The 27,418-nt window shown below is 42.2% G+C and overlaps 2 protein-coding genes and 1 long non-coding RNA gene across 19 annotated transcripts in view; 2 read left to right on the plus strand and 1 right to left on the minus strand.

Annotated features, from left to right (window-relative positions):
• Nucleotides 1–27,069, minus strand: LOC308474007 (uncharacterized protein; the record flags this gene model as incomplete). Of its 14 annotated transcripts, none has more annotated exons than XR_013984449.1 (7): nucleotides 1–795; nucleotides 2,469–2,578; nucleotides 8,316–10,792; nucleotides 11,270–11,308; nucleotides 15,254–15,340; nucleotides 18,649–18,748; nucleotides 26,982–27,069. XR_013984449.1 is itself a non-coding variant. In XM_080999958.1 (7 exons), 5 exons carry the CDS (start codon nucleotides 18,655–18,657, stop codon nucleotides 7,226–7,228), a joined length of 402 nt encoding a protein of 133 aa, XP_080856084.1. In that variant the 3' UTR covers nucleotides 6,626–7,225. The 14 variants fall into 14 exon arrangements, 7 of the variants coding, with proteins under 7 accessions (XP_080856080.1, XP_080856085.1, XP_080856084.1 ...); XR_013984450.1 differs by lacking the exon at nucleotides 18,649–18,748 and adding an exon at nucleotides 16,111–16,468 and having other exon boundaries at nucleotides 15,254–15,389; nucleotides 26,982–27,068; XR_013984454.1 differs by lacking the exon at nucleotides 18,649–18,748 and adding an exon at nucleotides 4,835–4,902 and having other exon boundaries at nucleotides 2,469–2,544; nucleotides 11,270–11,413; nucleotides 26,982–27,041.
• Nucleotides 9,493–10,859, plus strand: LOC308474111. The gene is made up of 2 exons (XR_013984509.1): nucleotides 9,493–9,622; nucleotides 10,736–10,859. It is a non-coding gene; the product is annotated as an uncharacterized lncRNA (long non-coding RNA).
• Nucleotides 26,323–27,418, plus strand: part of TOLLIP (toll interacting protein) — a 35,799-nt gene continuing 34,703 nt past the window's right edge. The window contains exon 1 of one of the 4 annotated variants that reach the window (XM_080999746.1): nucleotides 26,323–26,620. Coding sequence is in view for 2 of the 4 variants with exons in the window: in XM_080999743.1 (XP_080855869.1) it covers nucleotides 26,791–26,823 (33 nt within the window). In the remaining 2 variants the exon portion in view is untranslated. Of the gene's footprint in view, nucleotides 26,621–26,647; nucleotides 26,824–26,881; nucleotides 27,266–27,418 lie in introns of those variants that run through there. The other 3 variants (XM_080999743.1, XM_080999744.1, XM_080999745.1) reach the window with 3 other exon arrangements.

A 27,418-nucleotide genomic window follows, 5' to 3' on the forward strand; every position in this document is an offset into this window, starting at 1 on the left:
TGTAATTAAGAAAGATACCTTTATTCAGACAAAGGCTTGGTAGCAGGCAACAGACTGGAGGAGTCAAGATTCAGGAGTTCTGGAATCAGGCAAGTTATTTGGAACTGGAGAGAAGCAACAATAGGAACTGCAGTTTTCAAAACAGAGGCAGCTGAAGAAGTAGCTATGGTACAGGTCTGAACCAGGCCCAGAAAAATTATGTGTTTTGACACATTATCAACACTGATAATTGTACTAATAATCCCATTTAGTGATGCTCCATAAATGGAGTAACAGCTGTCTTCAGATGGCTTATGATTAAAGTCCAGTGCATTTGAGGAAACTTTGGTTTATTGGTTCCTTTTTTGCTGCAGTCCACAAGCCAGCAGAACACAATGAAGATGAAAATCTAGAAAAATGCTAGGGGCGTTAGCATTTTATTTGAGTCTTGTGCTATAAGAAAAGTAGCAGGTATTTAACTGACATATAGCTGAACAAATGAATTCAGAGTTTATATATTTATGTCTGCAAGACCATGTTGTCAAAATAATTGTACTGGATCCCCCTGCCTCCTGGATGCTTTGCTTTCATTTGTACAGGATTCACAACTCAAAATAGTGACATTTTCCGCTGCCATCAAAATGTCAAAGCTTGGAAACATTCATTGTACAGGTAGGAAAAGGAAGTAGTGGGTTGGATTCAAAGGTGCTGTTCTGGATGTGGGAGGAATCTCTTGCTCACAGAAGAGCTACTTCTCACCTTGTGGTACAGCTTTGCATGAAGAAAAATGGGGGGGGGGGAATCCTGCTGTTCCACCTGTGGAAGTGTTTGTACAGTTAGAAGCATGATAACTGCTAAAGGATCTGCCCGTTATTTCACTAGCATTTGCACAATTGTTTGCGTCACAGTTTTAACATAGGATGCTAATATCCGGGGCACAGAAAATCTACCTGCCAAATTACAGGTTGCCCTGGGTTATATGGATACTGATAGTTCGTACAGTCTTTGTTGTAGAGAGGCCCAGGAATTAGTTGTTTAACATGAGGAATTAATTCCATTCTTAACAGTTCAACTAAAGCTAGAATAAAGGAGGTCAAGCTGATCAGCCAATGATTATGAGATGAGGCTCTCTTGAAGCACCGGCTAAGTCAAAACCAAGAAAAGAAAGGCTTTTGAAATGACTGGCTCCTAATGCATCTGAGGTGAGCTCTACTCATCGTCGACTTAAGCTGAAGTGCTTGGATTTAATCTTGTGAACTACTGTTTGGAGAGAACAGATTTCCAGCAACAAATAATCATTTACAGTGCTACATTAGTACTTTAGACCTGTCCTACGTGATGTAGCCAAACTGCATGTTAGTAGAGAATTAGGGCAGGGTTATTGATGGTCATTCCCCCCACCCGAAACCCCCCCCCCCAAAATGCTGGTTTTGTTTTGGGCCAATGTTCAATACAGATTCCACAAGAATGGAATCTGCCCGAGGGTACTTCGCAAGTGCAAAGGCCCATTCAACAACCAGGCAATTGCCTTCACAGGCAGAACCACCCTGGCTCATTACTCTCCAGCTTCACTGGGCAGGAGAATGGGTTTCTTGCTCCACTGCATCCAAGTAGTGACTCCAGAACCTCAGTCATGAATGGGAACTCAGTGACAGAGTCATGAAACTCATTCCATTAAATAGGCTGAAACTGGAGTTTTGCAACCATTGTCCTCCATTGCTGCACACCCACTTAAAATAGGACAATGCATACATACTGCAAAAATTCTAGGAACAGAGCTGGACTAGAACCTGCTGCCAGAAGTTTTTTTAAAAAACCTCACTTTAAAGCACAGGTCCTTCCACATCATAGATTTGAGTGCTTATAAGGTTCCTTGCACACATAACTGTTACCAGAAGTAGACCTACCAGGGCTCCAGGAAGCAACAGAGCCCAGGTATTATAAGTCCTCCACAGCAGCCACCCTATTGTTGGAGCAACACCTCTCTCACCAATCCCCTTGCTTTAACTCTTACTACCTGGCTGAAGAGCTCCCCTGTTGGTACAATACTCCTGCCTTGTCTTCCTGTCTCTCTGCCCTACTAACTGCCTCAGAGAGTCTTTGGCCTGGCTCAGATGTTCTGCAGCTGGTAACCGTAGTTTCCTAATCTACATGCAATGGGACACAATGGTTAGTTGAACTCTTCCTGGCTTACCACTACATAGTAAAAAAGGAAGAGGAAGCATGCACAGACACAAGGATTGTTCATATCTTAGCTCATTAAGCTGAAATATGAATGTCTGGCCGTTGTCTAAATGGCTTGGAACAGCACAGTGAGATGCAATCAAAGCTGTTAATTTGTGGAACTTTTTGGGGGGTAGATGGTTGCCCTAATCCAGTTTGGTTCAGGCAACAATCAGATGCTGGGAGGGAAGGCAGTGTTTGAATGAACCCCGCTCCCCAGTGACCTGCCCCATCAAGCGGCCGTGGTATTCATGCACATAACCCACCTGTGTGGAATGACTGCAATATGAAGCGGTAGCTCTGGCATGATGTTTTTCTCCCTCTGAATCTCCCACTCACTTCCTGTGCGAAGGAGGCAGCGCAGAGAATTAAGGGTCTACGATAGGTTGAGTGGAGACATATAGAAGCTATTATTAGCATTAGCAGTTTGAACAGTCAAATTGATGAGATGCTTGAGGAAGATGTTGGTAAATTAAATGTAATTAGCAACATTCTAAAACCATTCTATCACTGATTTTTTAAAGGACACGTTTATTGCAAGGATGACCAAATGTAGCTAGAACTCAGAATGCTGTGCTGAATACCAATCCACCAAGAGAAAATGTATCTATTACATATTCGTAGCAGGTTTGTGAAAAAGCAGATTATGCTACTGAGCAAAAAAAAGTGGGGGGGGGAGATAAAACTGAGTGTAAATCAAGATGAGGGGAGCTGAAACAGAACCTTTTAATTGCTTTCTGATAGCCTGGGTCAAATGCTGAATGTGATTTTTTAAAAAGCTAACAGAGAAGTACAAGATCTTCTGTTTGATACTCCCTCCTGCTGCTCTTTGAATGGATGTGGAGAAGCTTTGAATCTAATTTTTTTAAGAGAGGGAGAGATTTCTTAGGGTTACCTGCTTTTTCCTTTTTTAAAGATTCAAACATTACTTCTGAAAAATGCTTCTCAGTTGTAAAGCATAAGCATTCCTTTAGAACATACAACAAACACACAATCAGCAGCAATCACCCAATCCCAAATTACATCTAAGATTCTTGGACTGATTAACACAGAAAGATTATTATTATTATTATCATGATTATTATTTTGATTATCAGTCTAATGCAAAAGGAGCATGAAATTAACTGAAGGACAGATCCAGGTCTAGTTTATCAGTTGGAAGTTCCATTTGTGTCAAACAGCCAGAGGGATGATACAGTGGTACCTTGGTTCTCAAACTTAATCCGTTCCAGGAAGTCTATTCCAAAACCAAAGTGTTCCAAAACCAAGACGCACTTTCCCACAGAAAGTAATGCAAAATTGATTAATCCGTTCCAGACTATTAAAAACAACCCCTAAAACAGCAATTAACATGAATTGTACTATCTAATGAGACCATTGATCCATAAAATGAAAACAATAAACAATGTACTGCAGTCACACAATTAGTAGCTGAACTGGGTTCCACACAGTCACACAAAAACAACAAAAAAGAGCCACAAAAATGCAAAATAAATAGCAGAAACAGACAGACCTCAGCATAACACTCAAAATGGAAGTGTGGCACTCAAATCAGAAGCATGACACTCAAAACAGAGCATGTTTAGCTTCCAAAAAAGGTTCGCAAACCGGAACACTTACCTCTGGGTTTCCAGTGTTTGGGTTCCAAGCTGAGTACCAAGGCTTTTGAGAACCAAGGTACCACTGTACTTAAAAAAAAAAAAAATAGAAAAAGAAGCCCTCAGAGAGTCATTTGCTATGCATTTCCACAGTTCATTTTACAATGACTAAGTCCCACAAAGAAAGCAGGCTCCACAGTCACCTCTGTGTCTAACTCTACCAACTCAAGGGATTAATTTGGTTAAATGTGCTCAGATTGTTTAGGGGAAGAGAAGCTAATGGCAGAGCAGAAATCGTGCTCTGGCGGCGCGGCGGCAGCGGGAGGCCCCATTAGCTAAAGTGGTGCTTCAGGTTAAGAACAGTTTCAGGTTAAGAACGGACCTCTGGAACGAATTAAGTACTTAACCCGAGGTACCACTGTACACTGTGCCTAAGGGCCAGTGCACACACTCGCCTAACTGAATGGTGGAGGAGAGTGTGTGTTCTCACATGCCACCTCCATCATGCACAGAAGAAAATGAGAGCTGCATAAGGCCATTGTACAATCTGCCCCCTACTCCTTTCTGAACTGGACCTATGGGGTTCCTGGGTATGGGGCATTCATACCCCACATTACTTAGAGTACTCAGGTACTCTGGCAGGCATTTCTGGGCCAGGGAAAAGAATTATTTGCACTTTTTATGATTATGTAAATCTTTTCTATCTTAGTGTATTTTAAATATACTGTAAGTTGCCTCGTGAACTTTGCTTAGCAGGCAGAGTATAAATACTCCAAACTAACCAACTGCTGGAAATGGAAGTTGTCTCAGTAGGAGGCAGGCTCTCATTTTCAGGAGGCCCTTCCGCAAAGATGGAATGGCCATCTGCCAGGGAGGCTGGATCTGACACTGAGCTGAGGCTGGTCTGTAAGACCCTTCCAATTCTGTTTTTCCATTGGGCAGTCCAAGGTTCCCCCAAAATGAGGGCTACGGTTCTGCTTGTTTTGCACTGAGCCTATATACCCTTCAAGTATCCCTATTTTCCAGGGACGTACCTGATTTAGAGAAGCTGTCCCAGTTTCTGATTTGATCCTGGAATGTCCCACTTTTCCTTAGGAGGTCCCTATTTTCATTGGAGAAATGTTGAATGGTATGAGCCTACACACTGGGGCATAATGAAAAAACATCTCTTTGGGTCTAGGAAACTCTCTCACTGAAGCAGTTCATTAACATTAAATATTCATTTGGATAAAATAAAACCCCTATGCTAACTACTAATGGTAGTAATAGGGTCCTTGCATAAGTCAGATTTCTACCCTTATTGTCAGAAATAATCTCTTTTTGCTGTCACCTCAGCCACCTCAAATGTTAGCATAGATAAAATGGTATTGTATATTAAATATTGGGTTTTGGGTCTTAAATATTGAGTCTGTTTCTCAATATTTATGTGAACAAGTCAGGGTTTATCCACATTTGAACATTATTTAGCTGTTAGTTAATTTTCCTCCCATGTGAATTAGACCAGAGTAGACCCTACCCAGATAAATTTGAATTTGTATATAAGAAGCAACTTTGGTCTTTCCTGTTCATGTCAGTCAGTGCTCCCTTTTCATTTGTCCCTGCCTCCTAATTTGTCATGTCTGTACTGCCAATGAAGTACTGACAGGGCCCGTGTGCAGATAGCTGTGCTTTTAAAAAACAAAAACAAACCACTCAAGAACTGTGCAAAAGCAAACAGGCAATTGTATTTTTTGTTGTGCAGCTTTCTGTGCAAATCTGAGGGATCGAAAGAAAGAAAAAACTTCAACTTCCACAGCACATGGGAAATAGTTATGAGCAACAAATGGAAAAGAATTGGAAACATTGAGGTAGTGACCCCAGGTGCAGCAGAACCCGGTTTTTCCCAGTTTATCAGATTATTCCTGTAGTGGGTAAACCCGAATTTACAGGAGAGAAATAACAAGGCTGGTGTTGTTTGAAGGTAAAATCATGTGGACTATGCAAATTATATGGGAACACAAACAGCTATAAACACACAGTCAATTCCAGTGTGGACAAGCCCTCATTGAGTTCAACACGTGTTGTTGGAAAAGCATAATACAAATATTAACCCAAATCCAATATTAAATCAAATTGTTGGTAATGAGGTGAAATATAGGCATTTATAATTAATATGTGCTTTTTGGTTTCTATTTGAATTACAAATGGCTCAAGGCAAAACCTGCTTTAACCTTCATGTGTGAAAACACTTTTACATTGCTTCTGGAAGATTCTCCAGCTTCCTTCAGAAGTGAAATCAGAAATCCCAGGAGCCTCTACCAGCCTTTCTCAACCTGTGGGTCTCCAGATGTTGTTGAACTACAACTCCCATCACCCCTAGCTAGCAAGGCCAGAGCTCAGGGATGATGGGAGTTGTAATCCAACAACATCTGGGGACCCACAGGTTGAGAACCGCTGCGTGACAAAAACGAATAGAGACTCATGACCTCAGCATTGCTTTCTTTCTGCTTTTCCCTCAGAGTGCCATTGGGATGATAGGGGCTCTTCAGGAGGCATTTATTCAGGGCAGGTTTTTGAAGCCGGTCAGAATTGGCTTTATTTGATGCACCCGATGTGCCTACAGGGAATTAATTTGCAGCACAGGGCTTTGTAATTTCATGCTAGAACAGCATAAAATGGAGGAAGAACAACTCATCCAGAAGGAGGAGATTATGTAACAAAAGCAAAGAAGAATCTGTAGTGACATTAAAGATCCTTTGGAATAATCTTCTTGCTAGTTCTGTAATTCTGTATACCCCTCTAATTGGTTTTAATCAAGAAGCTGATAAAAAGAAGAAAATAACCCAGAATTAATTGGCTTCAGTTCCCTAAATTTATTTGGACAATAAATATATTTCAACTGAAGAAATGTATCACATCTTGTACAAATTTATTATGATTAGACACCCCTGCACACATACACACCCATGGCGTTTCTGGCTTTCTCTTTAAGCACATTACAACTCTGGTAAGTGGTTGCTCTTGTGGTCTATACACGACCAAGAAGTCTTTGCTGCTACTGAAGGCAAATTGGGTTTTTGATTGGAGACCTGCAACCCAACAAGCTGCACCTGTGTAATGCACATTTCGAAACACCAGCCTGCCACATTTGCATTTTACATGTTCAGGTCTACACTTAATTTAACACCTCACCTAAAAGAACAGACCTGCTGGTTCAGACCAAAGGCTTATCCAACACCTATCATCCAGTGAGAATGCTGTGAGGCCAACCAGATGCCCATGGGAACCCCACAAGCAGCACATGAGCTCAACACCACTCTCCTCCTCATGTTCCTCAGCAACTAGTTTTCAGAGGCATGTTGCCTGTGATACAGGAGATAATATATCATGTCTAGTCTCCCCAGATTGGTTTATCCTCCACGAATTTGTCTAATCCTCTTTCAGAGCTATTCAAGTTGGCAGGTGTAATCTTGTGGCAGCAAATCCTGTAGTTTAACAATGCTCTGTGTATAAAGGCACTTGGTATCAACTGTCCTGAATCTGCCAGCTTTGTTGGAGGACCACAATGTGGTACAAACACTGTGCCTACTGGGGACAGAGATAATAATAATAATTTATTATTTATACCCCGCCCATCTGGCTGGGTTTCCCCAGCCACTCTGGGCAGCTTCCAACAGAATATTAAAATACAATAGTCTATTAAACATTAAAAGCTTCCCTAAACAGGGCTGCCTTCAGATGTCTTCTAAAAGTCTGGTAGTTGTTTTTCTCTTTGACATCTGGTGGGAGGGCGTTCCACAGGGTGGGTGCCACTACCGAGAAGGCCCTCTGCCTGGTTCCCTGTAACTTGGCTTCTCGCAGCGAGGGAACCGCCAGAAGGCCCTCGGCACTGGGGAAAGGACTGCATACCTTCAGAGGGAGGGACTTTATCCTCAAAATGATTGGCCAAACAACCAGAGCAGGTCTACCCTGCTCCAGAGGCCCGTTCCCACCAACACCATTATTATTATTATTGTTATTATTACAATATATTTTTATTAAAGATTTCTTAGTTTACAAAAAATATGTGCATTGTCTCTTTTTTCAAGTTGTGTTTTCTACAAATCAGTTTCAATTTTTTTTGTGAGACACTAGTGTAGCATGCAGTAATAGATTGGGAAGAAAAGAGGGGGGATGGTGAGTGGGGTGGGGTGGTAATGCTTCTATTCTTCTACTTAGCGTATGTGTGGGGTTTTGTGTCAGTGTCACTTGCTGGACTATTATTTGAGGATGTAGCAGAGGCCATGAAGTAAGACTTCTTTGCTGCCTTTATTGCCACATGGTAGATGTGATTATGTGTTCTAACCAGTGCTTCATTGGCCTTAGAGTGAGACTTACGCCACTGATCATAACATGGAGGCAATGCCTTATCAGGTGTCCAGATAAGCCATGAAAGTGAAGGTGATGCATGTGTGAAAAAGAAGCCCATCAGAGGTGCATGTGTGTTTGTAAATATGAAACTATCAGTAAATACTCGGGCTTCAACAACATGCTTACCAGTTGCAGACTGATGGTACATATTGCCACTTATGGCTAACCCCATATTTCCATACAGTTCCCTTTGCTATCTGCTTTGAGAGTTTCAAGTGAATGGTACTGTTGGTTAATCATTATGACATCAGAGTGATGTGAAGGTATAAGTAGGGAAGAATTCTGAACAAATATCTTACTCTTCCCGCTGCCTTCACAATATTCCCTAAAAAGGCACGCATAAGTTGATGAATGGGGAATTATCTAAGTCAGGGATATGAAGCCTGTCAAACAGCTGCAAAACGGCATTCTCCAAATAAGATGCGGTCAAAAGAAAGAAACATTGTTCAGGACCTGAACAGGAGTATAAAAGACAAATCGCAGTCCCTCAAGAAATGGGTGGAAGAACTGGATAGAGATGTGGAGGTGGTTATGAGCCTGATAAATGAGAAAGAGGAAAAGATTAAGAAATTAGAAAGTCGTAACAGGAGCTTGGCACACATCAATCGAAAACTAGGCACAAACAGGAATAATGCCATCAAGGTTTTTCAGCATCAGGATGATAAACCAGGACCTGCCTTACAAAGTAGAGAAAGCAATGAGCAGGCCAATGTAATTCAAGCCAGAAGAAAAGAGCCTCATTTATCTACGAAGAAGCCTGATTCTCATTTGGCAAGGACCAATTCCGATACAGAAACAACGATAAGAGACCCTGTGGAACAGTCTGAAAATATTAGGGGGGTACCTGTACAGTATCAAATTACTCCAAAGTTACCAGAGGGAAATGAGAGAATGAGTGCTGAAGACTTACTCATAAGGCCTAAACAAGCCAAATTGTCAGATTACCTCTCCGATCCTTTAAAGCTTTTGCATGCAGTTTTACTTTGCGTTGGACTTTGCACAGTTTTCATACTATTATATACCTACTTCTTCAACAATAACTTCATAGTTAATAGCCTTCTCCTGCTGCTGAATGACCAAGACCTTGCAGAACTGATACAATTTTTTTCGCCATGCCTTACTTGGAAAAATAATGGCCTAATGCCATTTTAAGAATCACTCTTCTCAACCTTCTAGGAACACCTAAGATCACTTTATTGCCACTTTAAAAAGCAATATGTACTTTAAATTTATAATTTCCTTGTATTAAAAAAAACCCCACTCTCTAAAAGTATGTCATCTGATTCTTTAACTATTTTGCTAACATGAATTAAGAATGTCAGCAAGGTTTGTTCTCCTGTACAGAAGACATCATTAAAGAAAGGCTGTATCTCAGAAGTAGCTCAAGTGCTTTGTATACAAAAGGACCCAGGTTCAGTCCCCAGCTTATCAAGGTAGGTTGGGAAAAACTCCTGTCTAAAATCCTATACAGCTGCTGGCAGTAAGTGTCAGTCATACTATGCCAGATGGAGCAATCACCAGACTCAGCCTAAGGCACCTTGCTATATGTTCCTATATTCATATTATGTACCATGCCAATTTAGGTGTTTAATGCTACAATCCTAAACCCACCATTTGCTAGAGATCAGGCCCCATTGAACACAGGGTAACTTACTTCCAAGTAAACATGGATAGGATTATGATGTTACAGTGCAGTACAGTACTTGTGTGTTTACTCAGAAGTAAATTCTGTTGCATCAGTTGGGCTTATCCCTGACTAGTAAGTGTGTTTAGCGTTACAACCTTACAATGTGATTTTGAGAACATTCCAAGACATCTTAAAATTGTATGTTGCTGATGATTAAGAATGCTAAGAAATAGAAGGAGGGTAGTTCTTTAATTCTTCCAGAGTTTATTTACCCAGGGAGGTAGACTGGTCAAGTAGGGAGGAAGGAGAAGCCCTCTTGCAAGAGCAATGCCTGCTCATGCTACATTGGGTTTCACCCATCTTTTGCTTACATTAGCTGCTTCGGTCTTTACTTAGGGCCTACCCAGAAAAGTATGAGAAATAAAATGTCATATATATATATATATATATATATATATATATATATTCTAAATACACTTGACAAAATTTACCAAATGAAGCCATCACAGCCATGTTCAAAGGGGTTTCAGTGGGAGACCTCATTTGCTTTTGGAAGAGGCTACAAATACATTACTAATGTCTTTTCAAACCTCTATGCATACATTATTCAAAATCTTTACAATAATCCTGTAAAGTTGGTCAGCATTATTATCTGCCCACTGCAACTGGAAGACTGAAGCATAGTGCCTTGCCTAAGGCCACACACCCATGAGCTGACACCAGAGGTGAGCTCTGAACCAATAGTTTCCTATGTCACAGCTACTCAGAATTAGCTGTTATGCCATGCTTCCGCTATCATGACTTATGTAGCAATTTCACCTCATGATACAGCAATTGTATGTTTGTTCTAAAAATCAATTTAGGAGTCAGGAAGCTGTGAGTCCAAAGTCTGGAATTAACCTATTCTCTTGGTTTGTAGGAGGCAGATCAACTTGCGAAAGCCTTAGATTTTCTTCTCTCTCATTTGTGTTGGAAGCTAGAGGAAGAAGGAAGAAAAGTCACAGAGTTTGCTTGGATTTGTGAATAAATGTTTTCATTGCGGACATTTGGCCCAGATGTTCCATATTTGCACTAGGCAAGCTAGGCAAATGTGTTTCGTAAGTGCTTTCAGAGCACATTGGCAGATTTAAAATCAACTGAAATAAACAGATAGCATTTTGCGACAGGCAAATAAAAATCCTAAAGATCAACATGGCACCCAGCCAAGTGGCAGCCAAGTTGAAGCTTCAGAATGGTATTTGACATTTACGTGTAAAGCAGATACACGAAGCCTGCCAGGCAGAGGCCTGTAGATAAACAGAAAACTGAATAAACAAGATACAGAAAATGAAAACTTTACCGTAGGGAGGGGACAAGACTGATACGCCATTGGTTTGCTTATATGGGGCAATGTAGCCTTGGAGTTTAGTAACAGTAAGCAATAATAATAAAAAATTAAAATCCTGCAACTTACTGTGGTTCCTTTCAGGCATATGGTCATGAGAAGATGGTCCTCCATGAAGTAAACAGAGAGAAGAATCATCAGGGGGAAAATGCCCAGATTACAATGACCAATGAAACTATGAAATTCATTGCCATAGGATGTTTCTGTTGGTGACTAGGATGGAAAAGAGGATTAGGTACACATGGGAAATGGTTCTTTTTGAAGCTTTAGGCTGCAGCAAACAGACATTGAAAGGCAATATACTGCTGAGACTGGGGAATGGCAATAGGCTACAGCTGAATTGTCATGACCTGCATGTAAAAACTTCCTTGTAACTTTTGGTTAGTCACTGTTGAGAGACAGAATACCAAGCTAGATGGACCATTGACCACAGACTGATGCTTATTTAGTTCTAACGCATGTTTTTCAGTTTGGGAACAATTCATAAGGATTCGAGAAAGTAAGCAGACAGATCATTTCAGACAACATGGAGTCGTTTCCGGAATTTCTCCAAAAAGCATCATATGAGCAAAAAGCATCCCGCTAAGCGGGATCTGCATCCTTTTCTGAATGTCTCCAATAAATAGTGAATAGCATTTAAAATATGCAGAATGTTTTTACCCACAATCACAGGTTATTAGTATGCATGTCTGAATGCTGTTAATATAGAACAGAAATGGGAATGGCGAAGGTTTGCCTTTGGGTTTTATTTTGTATATTCTGTAGTCAGCATAAAAAATGTAGATGTAGGATATGCAAAAATCAGTCAAGGTGCTGCTTGTGGAAAAGCTCGTATACTTTCCTCTTTATTTTTTTCGTGCACCTGTGCATACTAAGGAAGGTTGGTGGAGTTTCAGGGGATTCTGATCAGCAGCAGGACCACAGGGGGAGGAGAGGGAGAGTTTGTCCTTTTACCCCACATAGTCTCAAGCTGCTGTTTGCATCAGGAGCCAAAAGCCTCCATTGATCTCCCCATGCAAGTTATAGAACCTTCAGGGAGTAATTTTCATTAGAACAATGACAAGAGGGGAAAGGGTTGATCTCTCCCTTCTCTTGCAGTCCCATTGCAGCTTTGACTCCACTATAGCTGCTATTTACAGTTTTTAAAGCAAACATTCCTATTAGTCCTATTTGCACAATTAACATGTAGTCTGATCCTTACATTGCTGTGAATGCCTCAGTTCCTGTTCATGCCCAGTACATGACAAAACAGCTGTAATGTCACTCAGCTTCATAAAGGACCACATCACAGTGTACAATCCAAGATGTGTTTTCATTTCCACAGCAGAAGTATGAAATACTGAAGCCAACAGTGAGATGGGGCCAAGATGATTATCAGAAGCTGAATCCCTTCAAAATGCCTGTGTCTGCCTGATTGCCCACACCCTGCAGAATCAGTCTCTTGACCTTTCCTCCAGATGCAATGAAAATGTGCCTGTCCTGTCTTGAATGAGGCCAACATGCACTGAAGACCCAAGCCTACTATGAACTGTAGACACATACACACACACAATTGGGTTATCAAGCAGCAGTCCATTTAAAAAAATTATTTCCCTCCTTTTCTCTGTGTGTATAGGGGTGTGTGTGTGTGTGTGTGTGTGTGTGTACACACACAGCCATCAAGCACTTTGTTTGCTCAGGTTCCTAAACAAGACATTTCACCCTGAAAAGGACAATCATCTAAAAATGGGGTGCTCTCCTCTAAACACTTGGTATGTTTACAGCTAGCTTTTCTCATGTTAATTGCTCTATAGCTACAATATGGCAAAATGCCCTCTTACTGGAAAACAGCCAATAGGTATACAAAGAACAGCTTGGAACTTCAAGTAACATTAAGGTAACAATGCTCTGTTGAAATCAGTGTTACTGCTTTCAGTCACGCCAGTAGGGGGAAAAAGTGCCCCAGAAAACACTCCTTACCTGAAAATTTACATAAACACGTTACCATAGAGACACCCCCTCGAGCTTTGAGCTTCCTTTAAAACTAGTCACTGTTCTTCAAAAGTCTCCCCTCCCCCGCCCCCATACCCCTGACAACCTGTCAGACCCAGGAGGAATAGCCCAGTGGTAAGCTGGAAATAGAAAAAAAAACTGGTACTTCAGACCAATTATGCTGTACTGTATCGTTTAAAACTAAATATTTTTCCAAGGGGAATTTTTGGACTGGGGTCTTTAAGACGACAGGGTTTTAAGGCTGACAAATGTGCTAGCGTGTCAATGTGGTAATGAAGTTAGTTCTGCACCGAGTGCAGCATGAAAAACAGAAAATTTCCTTGCAAGGTTTGTGATTAAACATCTAACAGAAAATAATGATTTGCTTGAAGGCACTCAAGCACCAAAAACAGTGAGGTGACGGGGGAGAGAGAGAAACAGGATATGGTAGGGGGTGGGGGGGTGGAACCTGCTGAATGTCACTATTGGGAGCTTCTATTATCTTAAAATCTCTTTAATATTCACTGTTAATTATAAAAACTAATAGCTATAAAATTGGAGTACCCAATGGGGGAATGTATGACATTCAAGTGGCAGAACCTCCTCCCCAGCCCCAGCCCCCACTTCCATTCCTACTGCCTGACTTTCCACTTCACACATGAAATTGATAGGAGCTGATTTGCATGTCTATCCTGTTACTGCAGGGAGAGGAAAGGATTAGCTAAATTATAGGGGATAAACACAGTTTCACTGCATAAAAGCAAAGACTACTTGTAATGAACCAGAGTCAAAAGAATAATGATGTTGACTTTGCTTGAGAGAGAGAAATGTATTTTTTCACAGAGTTAATGAGAACAAGACGTTGGAATTACCCTCCATTTAAATTTCATCAATTCACCAAAAGGACAATTTCCAAAGGGTTTTGCTATTTATTTGGTGACTACCCTGCTCTGTCTCAAGGGCCCAGAGCTGAAACACTATTGCGCTTTTTGAGAGGTCAAGAAAAATACTTCAGATGTCTAGTTGGCATATGAACATCAGAACCACCTGCTGGAGCAGGCCAATGCCCCATCTAGTCCAGCATCCTGTTCTCACAGTGCCCAGCCAGGTGCTTATGGGAAACCTGCAAGCAGGACCCCAGCACAAGAGAACTCTCCCCTCCTGAGGTTTCAAGCAACTGATAATCAGAAGTATTACTGCCTCTGACCCTGAAGGCAGAGCATAGCCATCATGGATACTAGCCATTGACAAACATATTCCCCCATGATTCTGTCTAATCCTCTTTCAAAGCCAATGAAGTTGGTTGCCATCATTGTCTCCTGCAGGTACATAGTTTAACTATGCACTGTGTGAAAAAAATGCTTCCTTTTATCTGTCCTGAATCTAACACACTAACAGCACCATTATTTTAATCAGAGGTCATTTTTGCTGTTGCTAAAATTGGAAAACAATGCATCTCACAAGTAGGGTGTTGTTGTTTTTTAAGTCACCTTGGTATTGTTCCTATTAATCCAGCATGTTTTAAACACATTGAAACGAAAACAAAGACCCCCCAATGTGTTCAGCTGGATATGATTGCCACCTGAAAATATGTGTAAAGAGCTCCTTTCCCATAGAGGCCGCCTGAGATGCTGGCGTGAACTTGATTCACATTGAAATAACTTTCATTTTAAGACTGCCCATGCAATGAAGATGTAGTCCTGAAATAAATAATGATTGTGCTATAACGTTCAATTTTGTCTCTATTGAGCTGCTCAACCAGGTGTTGAAACCCAATAGAATTTTCTTTTCTCCCTTTGAAAAGCTATTCCAAGTGCTGCATGACTGAAGAATGGCCACTTATTAACTGCTCAGCAGTGCTTTCCACTCTTCTGCTGCAGTCTCCAGCAATTGTCAGAACACCAGTTCTGCCAATATTAATCTAGTCCAATCACTAACTATGACAGTGTGGTACACAATTATGGAGACAGGGAGGGATGCGTGCTGTTTGGTCTAATGTCTGTTTTATAAATTGAAGCCTGGAATCTATTTATCTGTTTGGCAAAACAAGCAGAGTAATCTTTATTATTGCTTTATACTTACTATGCCTTGCCTCCATGAACCTGACTTTAGAAATGGATAGCAGCCATTCTTCTTCTTCCATCTTCCCTTTTGTTCCAAACCATGTATCTGTGACAGACATAAAGGCATAGCCCACCAGCGTGAACAGAACCACTGTCTTTGGGGAGTAAAGCAAACATTTAGTTTTATTTTTAAAAAACACTGCTTAATGTAATAAAAATCTTACAGGGGGGGGGGAGATACATCAATATTACACCGTATTTGAAGATGGTCATTGGTTATCATCTCTCCTCTCAGTTCCCTTGATCAGAATACAATACTTCTGTTGATGTAGCCTGGAATAGCATTACCTATTTTTACTGCTGTATCATACTACTGACTCATGTTAAACTTGTGGCCTTGTAAGATCCCTAGATCCTTTTCGCATGTACTACTGGCAAGCCAGGTGTCCCCCATCTTTTATTTGTGAAATTGGCTCTTCCTGCCTAAGGGTAGAACCTTACATTTGTCCCTATTGAAATTCATTTTTTTTAAAAAAAATAGTTTGGGTCCAGTTTTTCAATCTGTGAAGGTCATCTTGAATCCCGATTCTGTCTTCTGTGGCAATAGCTATCCCTCCCAGTTTGATATCATCTGCAATTTTCATGAGCATCCCCTCAAATCCTTCACACAAGTCATTTATAAAGACATTGAACAACAACAAGCTCAGGGCAGAACCCTGCGGCACCCCCCTTGTAACTTTTTCCAGGATGTCAAGGAACTATTATTGAGTACTCTTTGGCTCCAAGTTGTCAATATAAGTATTTCTAAAGTGCTGGAGGATCTTTTCAAGAAAGGTGCAACTGAAGAGCAGATATTCTGTTTCACCTGGAATTTACATTTTATTTTTTTATTCTCTGTCACTTTACTTGAGAACGTTGCAAGAATGGGAAACGCAATTGCTGGAATTTCTGTGTAGGTTTCTGCATGCGGGTCCTACATCCTGTGAAAGGAGAGGAAGAGTGGCTTAATAGCAACCCAAGAGCAATTTCTCATTTCTCTTCTATAGTTTCTCACGGATTTTGCTTGAAATTCTCCACAAGAAAAGATCTGTTAATTCCAGCCCTCAAAAATTCACTTATGGAGATGCACCTGAACCTTCTGCTGATACTGCTATGTGGTATCTAGATGGTTCTTTCTTTTGTTGGCAGTAAGTCCAAGGGCAAGGTACAGCATCCTGTGAAGTGTTCTATGGTTCTGTAGGAGACAAAGCACACAACATTCTAGGGAGATATATTGCACTTCTTCAACTTGCTTTACTTTGTCCTGCATGAACAGTAGACATTCTGCTGGCCTGGTGTGTATTTCATTCCTCTTATTTCTCTGCTGCTCAGTGAGCTACCTGTCTGAACACACATTTCACAGCTGTGTTTCACTTAGCCTTTGCACTGAAACAGTAGGTCAACTTTGAGGAGCTCCGAAAGGGCATTTTTCTGTCTCCGCTTTCTTCACAAGCTCCATGGTACAGGAATGGATTTAAGAGGGTGCAAAAGCCCAAGACTCCCTGAGGCTGCTTCTCAGCAGAAGTAAACGGTGCATTTCATTTATGGGATGAAAGGCTTGTTGAAAGAGGAAAGTCTTCAACAGGTACCAAAAAGTAGAGAAATCTAAAAGGTCCATGGAAGGAGGTACATCGCAACATCTTCCCCTAGGCTTTATCTGAAATGCAAGAAGCTGGAAAAGATAACTACCGGTAATAAGCTTCTGAGATCTGCACCCTTGCCGGTTTCGTTTTTCAACAGAAGCTCTTCCCTTTAAAGAGTATTTCTACACCCTTATTAGTCACCTAATGATTTATTTAAAAGTAAAAATACTCTAGAAAAATGTTAACAAAAAGCTTCTGTGACTCCCTGTACTTGTAGAAAAGCCCAGCCAAGGACTTAATAGGGTTTTCAGGAAGTTCAGGACCCCATTAAACCTACAGAGTGCAAACAACTGGAGAGATTATTTAAATAAGGAAAGAACACTCACAAAATATTTGTCCCCCTCCAAAGTAAGGTGAGCCCAACAAAAACCTTGCACCTTACCCATGAGAACATTACTGAAATGTTCCCTCCCTTTTGATATTTTTCCAATGCATTTTTAAAAATTAATCGGTAGAAAACGTTCAGATAAAATGTGGAATAATTTTTGGCACAGTATTAGTTTTGTCAGCAGGATAGGTACATAAAGATCTTGGTGCAGCCATGACCGCTTCCAGATTGTGCTGCTAAGGTCTCCACGGGTAACTGAAAGAAGAACCTGTGCTCTAATAAGCTACTGGCCTATTAGAATCAAGGATACTATTGTTGACAACTCAAGACAGGTTACAGATGTGTCTAAGTCAGAGACAGAGACACAACAGGGAGTTGCTAAGCATAACACTATATTCCCTAGCCAAGGTAATGCAGAAGCACTCATTCCTTGGAAAACAAACAACCAGAGAGGTACACTGGGGAAGCCAGTGGCGGGTAGTTCCAAGGGAGGAACTGTAACAACAGGGGATTGTTATATGTATAACAACTGTTTGTTTTCTTCTCTGGATCAAGCTTTGTTTGCAGCTCACATTGATTCATATGGGGGAGTATGTTACGATATAGAAGCAATGCAGCTGCAAACTGGTAGCTTGAAAACAAAACATGATGGGAATGTTGGGACTGTCTGTGGGAAACAGAGAGACAGTCAGTTCACAGGGCAATGCACCGGAATTAGCTCAGAGTGTAATATGAGCTCTTCCTCTTGTGTATGTACAGGAAGTACAGGAAGTCTTTGTCACTTGATTGCTGGAGTTTGAAGTGAGCAGACATGTTTTCTGTAATGCTGCAAAGACAGAAATAAAGGCATGTAAATACATTTCTGTCTATCTCCTTTCCCTGCCGGGGGAGCAGGAGGGAGGGGGGGTGTTCTTCCCACGTTTGGGAAGAATCGCCTATCGAGACCTAGCCTGGATCTTGCTGGGGAATGCAGCCAGGGAGGTCAACAGGAGACCAAGCCGGGTGCCTGGGAGAGTTGCCAGTTTCTCCCAATAAAGGCTTGATTCCTGACACTATTTGCAACAAGAAAAAGCGTTGGATTAATGCAACAACTCGTTTTTGTTACTGGCACTTGCAATCACTCATGGTAGTCAGACTGGGAGTAGAAATTATCATGCTAACAAATTATCATGCAAAAATTATGCATTAAATTAGGGAGGGGAATGAAAGCAAAGGCTGAAGGAAGAACAAACGCAGGAACTCAAATTATGGAATGGGGAGGGGAAATCTTAGTGTCTAAATTTTTATTACAAAACAAATTTGATTTGTAGCCATTTTAGACACCTTAACTGCTTCTCCAAGCCGCTTTTGAAAATTACATCCATATGTTACCATAGTGGATTTTTAAGACTTCTGTTCTCTCACCTTTCCCATGGCTTCAATTTTCACTTTAATTACCAGATTTAGTATGAATTCATCAGATGCCTTTGTTCACCAGTGACTTCTACTTTTAGAAATAGTCCACCTGGGAAAATAGTAACACCTGTCACTTCCATTAATAACTACTTGCTGTTTCATGAACCGCTGAGCCAGTAGCAATGGCAACCTTCCTGCCCCACTCCTCCCACCTCATATCAATGGCTGCTAATGGCAAAGCTGGGGAAACATAAAATGTGATGAGTCCAGTGCTTCTTTTCTGGGGGTACATAGTACTGGCACCCCCCCCCAATGTTAAAAGTGTGGCACTTACTGTAACTTCATGGTGAATACTAATACCTTTTTCTCTTAAAAAACAACACCGGTTATGACATCACAGTCCATGTTCCTTAAGCACTACTAGAACGAGGCAGGTTCACTCATCTCTATTAATGTTTTAGCCACCTCCAGTGACTTGGGGGTACCAAGATAACACAGAGCCTACAAGTAGCCTGTGCTACGTGGATTTTTGGTATTGTTGTTTTTGTGCGGGATTGACTCTGAACTGTGAGTTTATGTGGTTTGCATGCTCATTACACTGATATAAAAGTGATCACAAAGTGTTTCTCTCCACTCCCAAATCACCTCTTCTAAGCTAAAATAAGTAACTCCCTCTCCAGGCTACAATCATGATGATATCTCTCAAACTTTACATATTTTTTCTTTAAAAAATGAGTTCATATCAACTGATAGGTGATGTTCTTGTACTTAGCATTGTTAAGTTTAATGACCTGAATATATGCATGCTTTGCTTGAAATGTGGCAAAAACAAGCACATTACTTCAATGCTTTGTCTCCTCAGCATGGAAGAAAGCATCATCATCATCAGTAAATAATCTACAATTGAAGAGCTGGAAACTTTGCTAAACTTTAAGAGTAGGATACCTCCAGAGAGTAAACAACTAATCAGGCTACATTTGAATAATTTTAAAAATTGGTTTTCATTTTTACTTTGTGTAAGAGGCCTAATATCTGCACATATAAATTACATAGAAGCATGCATGCACACACACACACACACACAAACACACACACACACAAATACAGATTTTGGAGGAACCCAGGAGAGCCTTTTCAGTCTGAGGCATTCTGTAAATCTGACCTGCACTGGATATGCTGCTGCTGCTTTAGATCTGCTTGATTTTCTGTATTGAGATTTCTGATTATTCATATGCTGACTTCTTTATAACTGTATTTGATTGGATTCAGTTTTGTACACAGTTTTGTACCCTGCAACCAACAACCAATACTTGTTGGTTTGTGCTGTTTGTTGCTAATACTTATATTAAGAGAAAATAAATTATTTGAATTTTACTTCAATCTAGTAGCATATGATTAGATTGCTGCTGCTTGATGCAATAATCTCAGAAATAAAGGATTCTGAATGCTGGCAGCACTTGCAAAGAAGTCTAAAACTAAATGCAACACTGGAAGACCTTTCAATTTTAATTGGGCTGACACCAACAAGTTCATTAGTTTGCACTGGAATAATTGGATTGAATCCAAATTCTTGTGCAGCTAAGTGAACATCTTTCACTCACACAACAGAACTTCCCCCACTGCCTCTAAGTGCCCTTCTGAGGTTTGAGGGGAGATGCAGAGCAGATTTGGGGCAAGGTATGGCAGTCATGCTGGGGGAGGAGAGGGCGGGTAGGTGTTGTACAAGAGCAATTCATTCCATTTCCACAATGACTTTGCTGGAAACAGCCCATCAGATTTACGGTACACAGATAGGCCTATACTGAGGATCTAGTCCATATCCATAGAAATAAAAATTGAATCCTGCTTGATTTTGTTATTACAACTTTGAAATTAATTGTTTTGCTCACATGAGAGAATGAAATGTGCAAAGTATTGTTCATTCCACAAATAGCCAAAATCCTATCATCTGTAACAATATTCTAGGAGATCCTTTTACTGACCCACATTTTGTCACAATCCAAGGCAGAAGCAAGCACTATTGAGTTACTTGGAGCTTACTGCTAGTGAAGCAGGTCTAGAATTGTAGCCTAAGTGTACATCCTTCTAGCTAAGAAACAGCAATAACAGATGAAAATTAAAGCAGGGTTTTTAAAAAATAAGGTCTAGATCAGGAATGCATTACCGCAGCAGGATACATTCAACAATCCATGTAGCTTTCTAACTTCGTCCCACAGACCTATTATCTGTGGACAGGCTGCAGTGCATCAGTATTGCACTTAGGTGAAATCCTAAGCATGTTTAATCATAAGTCCCTCGGGGGGGGGGGGGTACTTCTGATTACATGAAAAAGATAACAGTGACTTCAAAAAACATTCTGCAAACGGGAACCCGCCGTAGAAAAGACCCATTCTCGTGCTGTCACCCTGCAGACCTCTTGTGGAGGGAGCTCATGAAAAAGGGCCTCCGGTGATGACCGCAGGGTCCAGTTGGTTCATATGGGGAGAGGCAGTCCGTGACGTATTGCAGCACCTTTTGCTTGGTAAAGGCTCTATCCACCCCACTGGGTTCCTATTGCCTTACAGGGTTACCAGCTCTGGGCTTTCAATACCCCAATCAGTCTTCTAACCAGTGCTTTTCTTCTAGGAAAAAAAAGTGCCAGTACTCACCATGAAGTTGTTACAATAAGTGCCATACTTTTAATCAGTGCTTTGCTGCTGCTGCTGCTGCTGCTTCTTTTAAAAAGGTGCCGGTACTGTGTACCATTGAGTAACCCCAGGAAAAAACACTGCTTCCAACTACTGGTATTCCGCTGCCAGCTTCAAATCTCCATTGAGCCATGGACCTCATTGTGTGATCTTAAGTCCGTAATTATCCTTTCAGATGAACCCTCCTCACAGAATTGATGTGAGGATAAAATGGATAGTAGGGAATAACTCTTTATTTAACACTGAGCTCCTGTGAGGGATGGTGGTATATGAATGTCAAAGGTAATAAGATAAGGCTGCAATTCTATGCACATCTTCCCATGAGTAAAACAAATTGAACACAGTGTGGTTGGCGATTCAGTAAAGATGAAGCCAAGCCATAGGACTGTGCTACAAGCAGATACCAAAAAACCTTTGCTGATATTCAAGATACACTTTCCTTAACCAAGCTGTTAGGAAATTTAGTTGCAAGACCTGGCAAGCAGACAATAACTTAATGTCCAGAAAGCTATGCAGGAGGATTCAAGAACTATGGTAGTTCTGTTACAGTTAATTTTATAGTGATGATCTGCATTGTCAATTCTGCTTCAGCAAATTAAATGCCAGAAACAAAGGTTGTGATCAGAATTACCCAGAGCCACAACTAACAGGTTTTCTTTTCTTTTCTTTTGCCACAGAGCCCAAACTTGATTTTCATGTCACAAATTTGTTTTCTAGGTTTGTCTTTCAGCATTTCAGTTTTATCTTAACAGCATGTAAGTACACAAGTATCCATACTGCCAAATACAATCTTGGACTAACCACCACCACTTCTTGAGATTTCCCTTCTATGAGAATAAATTCCTAGGAGAAATCTACTCCAGGCCTTCAGCGCAAGCAACCAGCAAATTTGCTCTAAATCAAGCACAGCCTTGCAGAAACAGCCTGGAGATTCTTGGATAACTCTTAACATCAAATGAGGACATGCTTGCAGCCTACTGCCCCCTTCTGGCCCTGCTCAGAAACAAAACCACACTGGCATACTACAGTACTGATTTGCGTTAGCACTCAAAGATCAAGGCAACAAACAGCAGGATATATAATCATTTGGCTAAACAAACCCTATGTTCACTTGCCTGAATTGAATTCTATTTTGTTGCTGACATTTGGTGGCCTTTGTTTTCAAATTGTCCTGCTAGAATCTAGTAGATGCTATCTTTCACACTCTGTGAATTGCATCCATTTATAATCAATGTATTTATTGGAGCCAGCATGATAACTCTGAGCTGCCATACCTTCATACATGCATTACAATAGTGCATAAAAATATCTGTTATAAATTTAGAAAGCTCCTAATTGCACTATTCTATTTCCAGCTGTTGGGATCTGCAGCACGAATTTTAATTAATGACTAAATTAATGCTGCAGATATTAGCAGCAGGAAGCAGCTACATTATTCAAATAGACTTTGAAATGATCAGATTTTTATGTCCCAGAACAGCACTCAGATTAATATGAAAGTTGTCTTTGTTCTGTTGAAGAGACCAGAATTACACAAGAGGCTAGAGGAGGTCAGATGCTAAATATTTAAAAAGCAGGCTGAACTTGCAGCAACTACCATTTGATGCAGACTCCTCTTTAGTGATGGCACAAATTGCTCTTCCTTTATACAAGGACCAACTGCCGCTTCCTTCAGAAAAGCAGAATATGTTCCAAGACTTCAAAGGCCAATTCTCATGCACATGTATGTTACTTCAGCTCAGTTTGACCCAGCATGTAAGCCTGCAGGAACAAACCATTGGCAATGGTTTCCAGCTTGTGCAAAATATGCCTTGGTCTACAAATTGAGCAGAATGTGGTAAAATTCTAGAATGGACAGTACCTCTTTAAACTAAAGAATGCTATATTGGAATGCTCCCTTCAAAAACCACACTGCCCTTTGTCAGGGAGCAAAGATCTAGCCCATGTCAGCTTCCTACATGCAAATATTTATTACTACTACTCAAGAGGCGTAGCTAGGGGGAGGGGGGGCACTGGCTGCCACACTGTCTTCTGGGAGTGACGCAGTGGCTCAGGCGCCTGCAGGTTCAGTGCTGCCTAAAGCAGCAGCATGGGGCTTGCATCTGCCCACTGCCCCTTCCTCAGCCGCCCTATAGCTGAGGGGGAGGTGGTGGCAAGTCTCTGCACAGCATGCCCTGCCCCAACGTGCCCCTCCCCTGCGTGTAGGGTGCGTGTGCCGCCCAGGACACCCAAGCGGCTAGCTACGCTGCTGCTACTACAGTGGTACCTCTAGTTACAAACTTAATTTGTTCCGGAGGTCCGTTCTTAACATGAAACTGTTCTTAACTAGAGGTGTGCTTTCACTAATGGGGCCTCTTGCTGCCGCTGCGCTGCCAGCACACGATTTCCGTTCTCATCCTGGGGCAAAGTTCTCAATTCGAGGTAACTCTTCCAGGTTAGTGGAGTTTGTAACCTGAAGCATTTGTAACCTAAGACGTTTGTAACTTGAGGTAGCACTGTACTGCCATATAGAAGGGCATTCAAAAATACGATTCTCCTCTAGTACAAGTCCTGCTTGTAGGCTTCCCATAGACATCTACCTGGCCACCGTGAGAACAGCATGCTGGATTAGTTGGGCCTTTGTTCTGATCCAGTTGGGCTCTTCTTATGTAAAGTGGTAATGGCTATTCTACCACTTAGGAACTCTTATCACTTAATTCTTCTGCACATGTAGATGCAGACCACACACCATGAGAGGTATATGCACATGAAGCTGCTAAGTTTGCTCAAACTCTCCACCTCCTTTGTGATCAATAGATTATAGCACACCACACTGCAAGCATAGCCTTCAGAGACAGAAGAAGCCGGTAGCAAAGTAAAATATTATCACCCCCCTCCCCATCTGCTGGTGCATCTGTGGTAGGACAGGATCCTTCTCCTTTCAGCTACCACAGACACCAACTACCCTGTAAGGAAGAAGCAGCTAATGAGACAAAATGTCACCATCACTATATAGTTAAATAGGACAGTTAAAAACCACACACTTCTATTTTTTTAAAATGATTGATTTTTAAATAAATATGTAAGCCACTCTTGGAGCTGTGTCACCTAAAGGTCAAAGGAAATGCTTTAGATAAATAAAACACACCACACAATGTGGCTCCTGTCCCACTGACTCAGATGAATGTATGAACCGCTTTGATTAAAATATTATAACATATATGAAACTGGTGCCTGTACTGGCTTTCATACTTGTGACTCATTGACTGATGTTATAAGCCCTATTTGGGCATTCTTTGTTCCTCTGTAGAACAAGGAGTGAGGCCTTGCTAAGTATTCCTTGGCATTACATGTGTTCTTCTGCAGCAAGGGAGCCTTCATTGAATGAAGGCAACACTGATCACATTTACCCAGCCTTTAGGAAGGTATTTGAAATCACCCATTAACATAACACTTCCTACTTGGGATACCTCATTGATTTCATTCTCCATCTCAAGTACCCCCTGCACTTAATTAATTTTGATACTGATACTACCACTGAGTGATTCTATGAAGGAGTCTACACCTCTGAAAATTTCTAATTTGTTGGACGTCTGTGCCCTCTTTGTTATACAGAGCAACATGACTTCCAAAATGCCTTCCATTAGAGAAGAGATGGGGAATTGGACTCACCAACAGGCCAGATGCGTAATACCATTTAAATCCTGGAGGCCAACTGACAGGTGGGCAGCCGAAGGCCACCCAGCCTTTAAAGTCAATTTTCAGGTGCAGTTTGGATTCAAACCATACCAGCAAACAAATCAGCACTGACAGTGAGCCCCCTCAGCTGTCCTATGCAGTTTTTGATTGGGAACTTCTCCTTGCTGTTGATTCCCGTAGCCCCACGTGCAAAAGACCAGCCCTACCCTTGATGTCGCGTCAGTTGTGGGGCAGATGAGCCAGGTTTAAGGAAAACAGTCCCATGGGCCCAGATGAGACCCATGTCTGGGCCTAACTAAGCCCATAGGGTGGAAGTTACCCCTTTGTAGTGTTTGTACAGAAAGATAACCATGACCCACTGGTTCTCTCCACCAGGTTGCCATTATGTTCACTATATCTATGCTCTCCTTTAAAACCAAGCACTCCAGCTCAGCCATTTGGTCCAGCAGGCTCCAGCATTAGTATATAAACAGTGTCTCTCACCGTGTGTTTTACTTGAGGGACCTTTAGCCTTTTTGAATTCTCCCACTCGACTGCCATTGCATAGTTCTAACCCTCTCCAATTTGGACAATCATAAACATCATAAACGATTGGACTACATAACCTGTAGACTCCTTTCTAACTCTAAATATGCATAGAATTGCACTGTTAACCATGGCCAAAACAACATTGGCTTTCTATCACTCGTATTACCACTTCTTCTTTTATCATGTGCTGATATTGCTACTTCTGGCCATTTATTCCCCAGTCCGACTAGTTTTATGGTAAACTCTTTAGATAGTGTGTTTTCCCCCTCTCCTGCACAGGAGCAGATGAACCAGCCATGCAGTATAATTAGTGTTCTGGCCCATTCACTTGTGAGATTAGCGTGAGAGCTGAACGAAGCTATCATATTCCTGTATACTGCAGATGCAGGGAGAAAGAGAGCGAGCGAGCGTGTGTGTGTGCGCCTCCTGCGAAAAGACGGAGAGAAGTTTGGGGTGGAACCGTGCCAGATGTTTTTAGTTGTAGGAAGTTTCGGGGGTGGCTTATATTCACACACACAGATACCCCTCACTTAGTCTGAAGCGACAGGGGTCAGAATTCTACCATCTCACTTTTCTGCGCGCGCAGGAAGACAAGCGGCGACGGATGAAAGGTCACGCGACCCTTCCGCTAGGACTAACGCGGCCCCGCCCATCCGCACTCAGTCAGCCAATCAGGAGGTGAATGGGCACGGTTGCGTCAACGGGTTCAGTGAAGCGAGAAGCCCTTAGCTTAAAGTCTACTAGGGTGGGAAATGGCGGTGCCTTTTTAATGGACGGGGCGGGGCTAGTGACGTTAATAACCGCCCGTTAAAGCAAAACGTTTCTAAAATATTCAGCCGCCCCTGCGGAGCCGTTTCTGTCATTCGGCACATCCTCGGCAACGGGCCCCAGATACTAAACAAATCCGTCTGGGCGCGCACGCGCCTTAGACGGCAGCAGACTCTGGGATTCCCATCGTGTGCGGCGAAAAGGGGATGAGAGGCTAAAGGATGAGAGGCGCGCGACAGCGACAGTTTGAGAACGGAACCTCCTCTGGGCTGCGCCTGCGCGTGATCACGTAACGGTTCTTACGGCGGCGTCTACTGAGGGTGAGGGGCGGGGTGGGATCCTCCAGGCGCACGCGCAGTGCCGGATAGCGGTGGACTGGGGGCGTGGCCAGACGGTAAGGAAGGGGGAATCAGCTGACTCTGCCGCGTCGGATTGAGGGACGTTTCATCGGCGGAAGGAGGGACGACCACCCCGGTTTGAGGGAGGTGCCATGGCGACCACTGTTAGCACTCAGAGGGGCCCGGTGAGTACTGGCCGCTGCTGTGACTGACGACGCGTCCCCTGGGGCCCCGACCCGCTCCCCGCTTCTTCCTCCGGGACCTTCTTCTCGAGGGTGTGGCGGGGGGCCGAGGAAGCGCCCCTTTTTGCCCCACGGAGGGTTAGGCCGACGGTTCCGTTTACCTGCGTGGGCCGAGAGGGCCCCCTCAGCTCCCTCCAGGGCGGAGGGATGGGGCGGACCATGTGTCCGCTTCATTTCCCTCTGCCCGGCCGCTCCTTGTGACACGCGCGAAAATGGTCTTGCCCCGTCGTCATGCCTCACTCTTTCCCTCCTCTTCCTCCGCCTCTGTCTTAACCACGCCGGGTATGTGGGCGAGCGAGGGAAGGGAATGCGAGAAACAGCCAGGCCGAACTAAGGAAAGCCCGTTTTAAAGGAAGAGGACGGTTTTCCGTCATTCCTCACATCGGTATGTACAGTAATTCTGTCCTTGGCAGTGTAATGTGTAAGCTGCAAATAGGAGCTTCTCTCGGCTGGGGGGCGCGTATTTGCAAAAACGAGACTTGCACAAACTTTGGTACGTATTTGAAATCCATGCTTTCCCCCCTCTTGGCCTAAAAGA

This window comes from Podarcis pityusensis, assembly GCF_964106645.2.
Source record: "Podarcis pityusensis genome assembly, chromosome: 1".
Taxonomy (NCBI): domain Eukaryota; kingdom Metazoa; phylum Chordata; class Lepidosauria; order Squamata; family Lacertidae; genus Podarcis; species Podarcis pityusensis.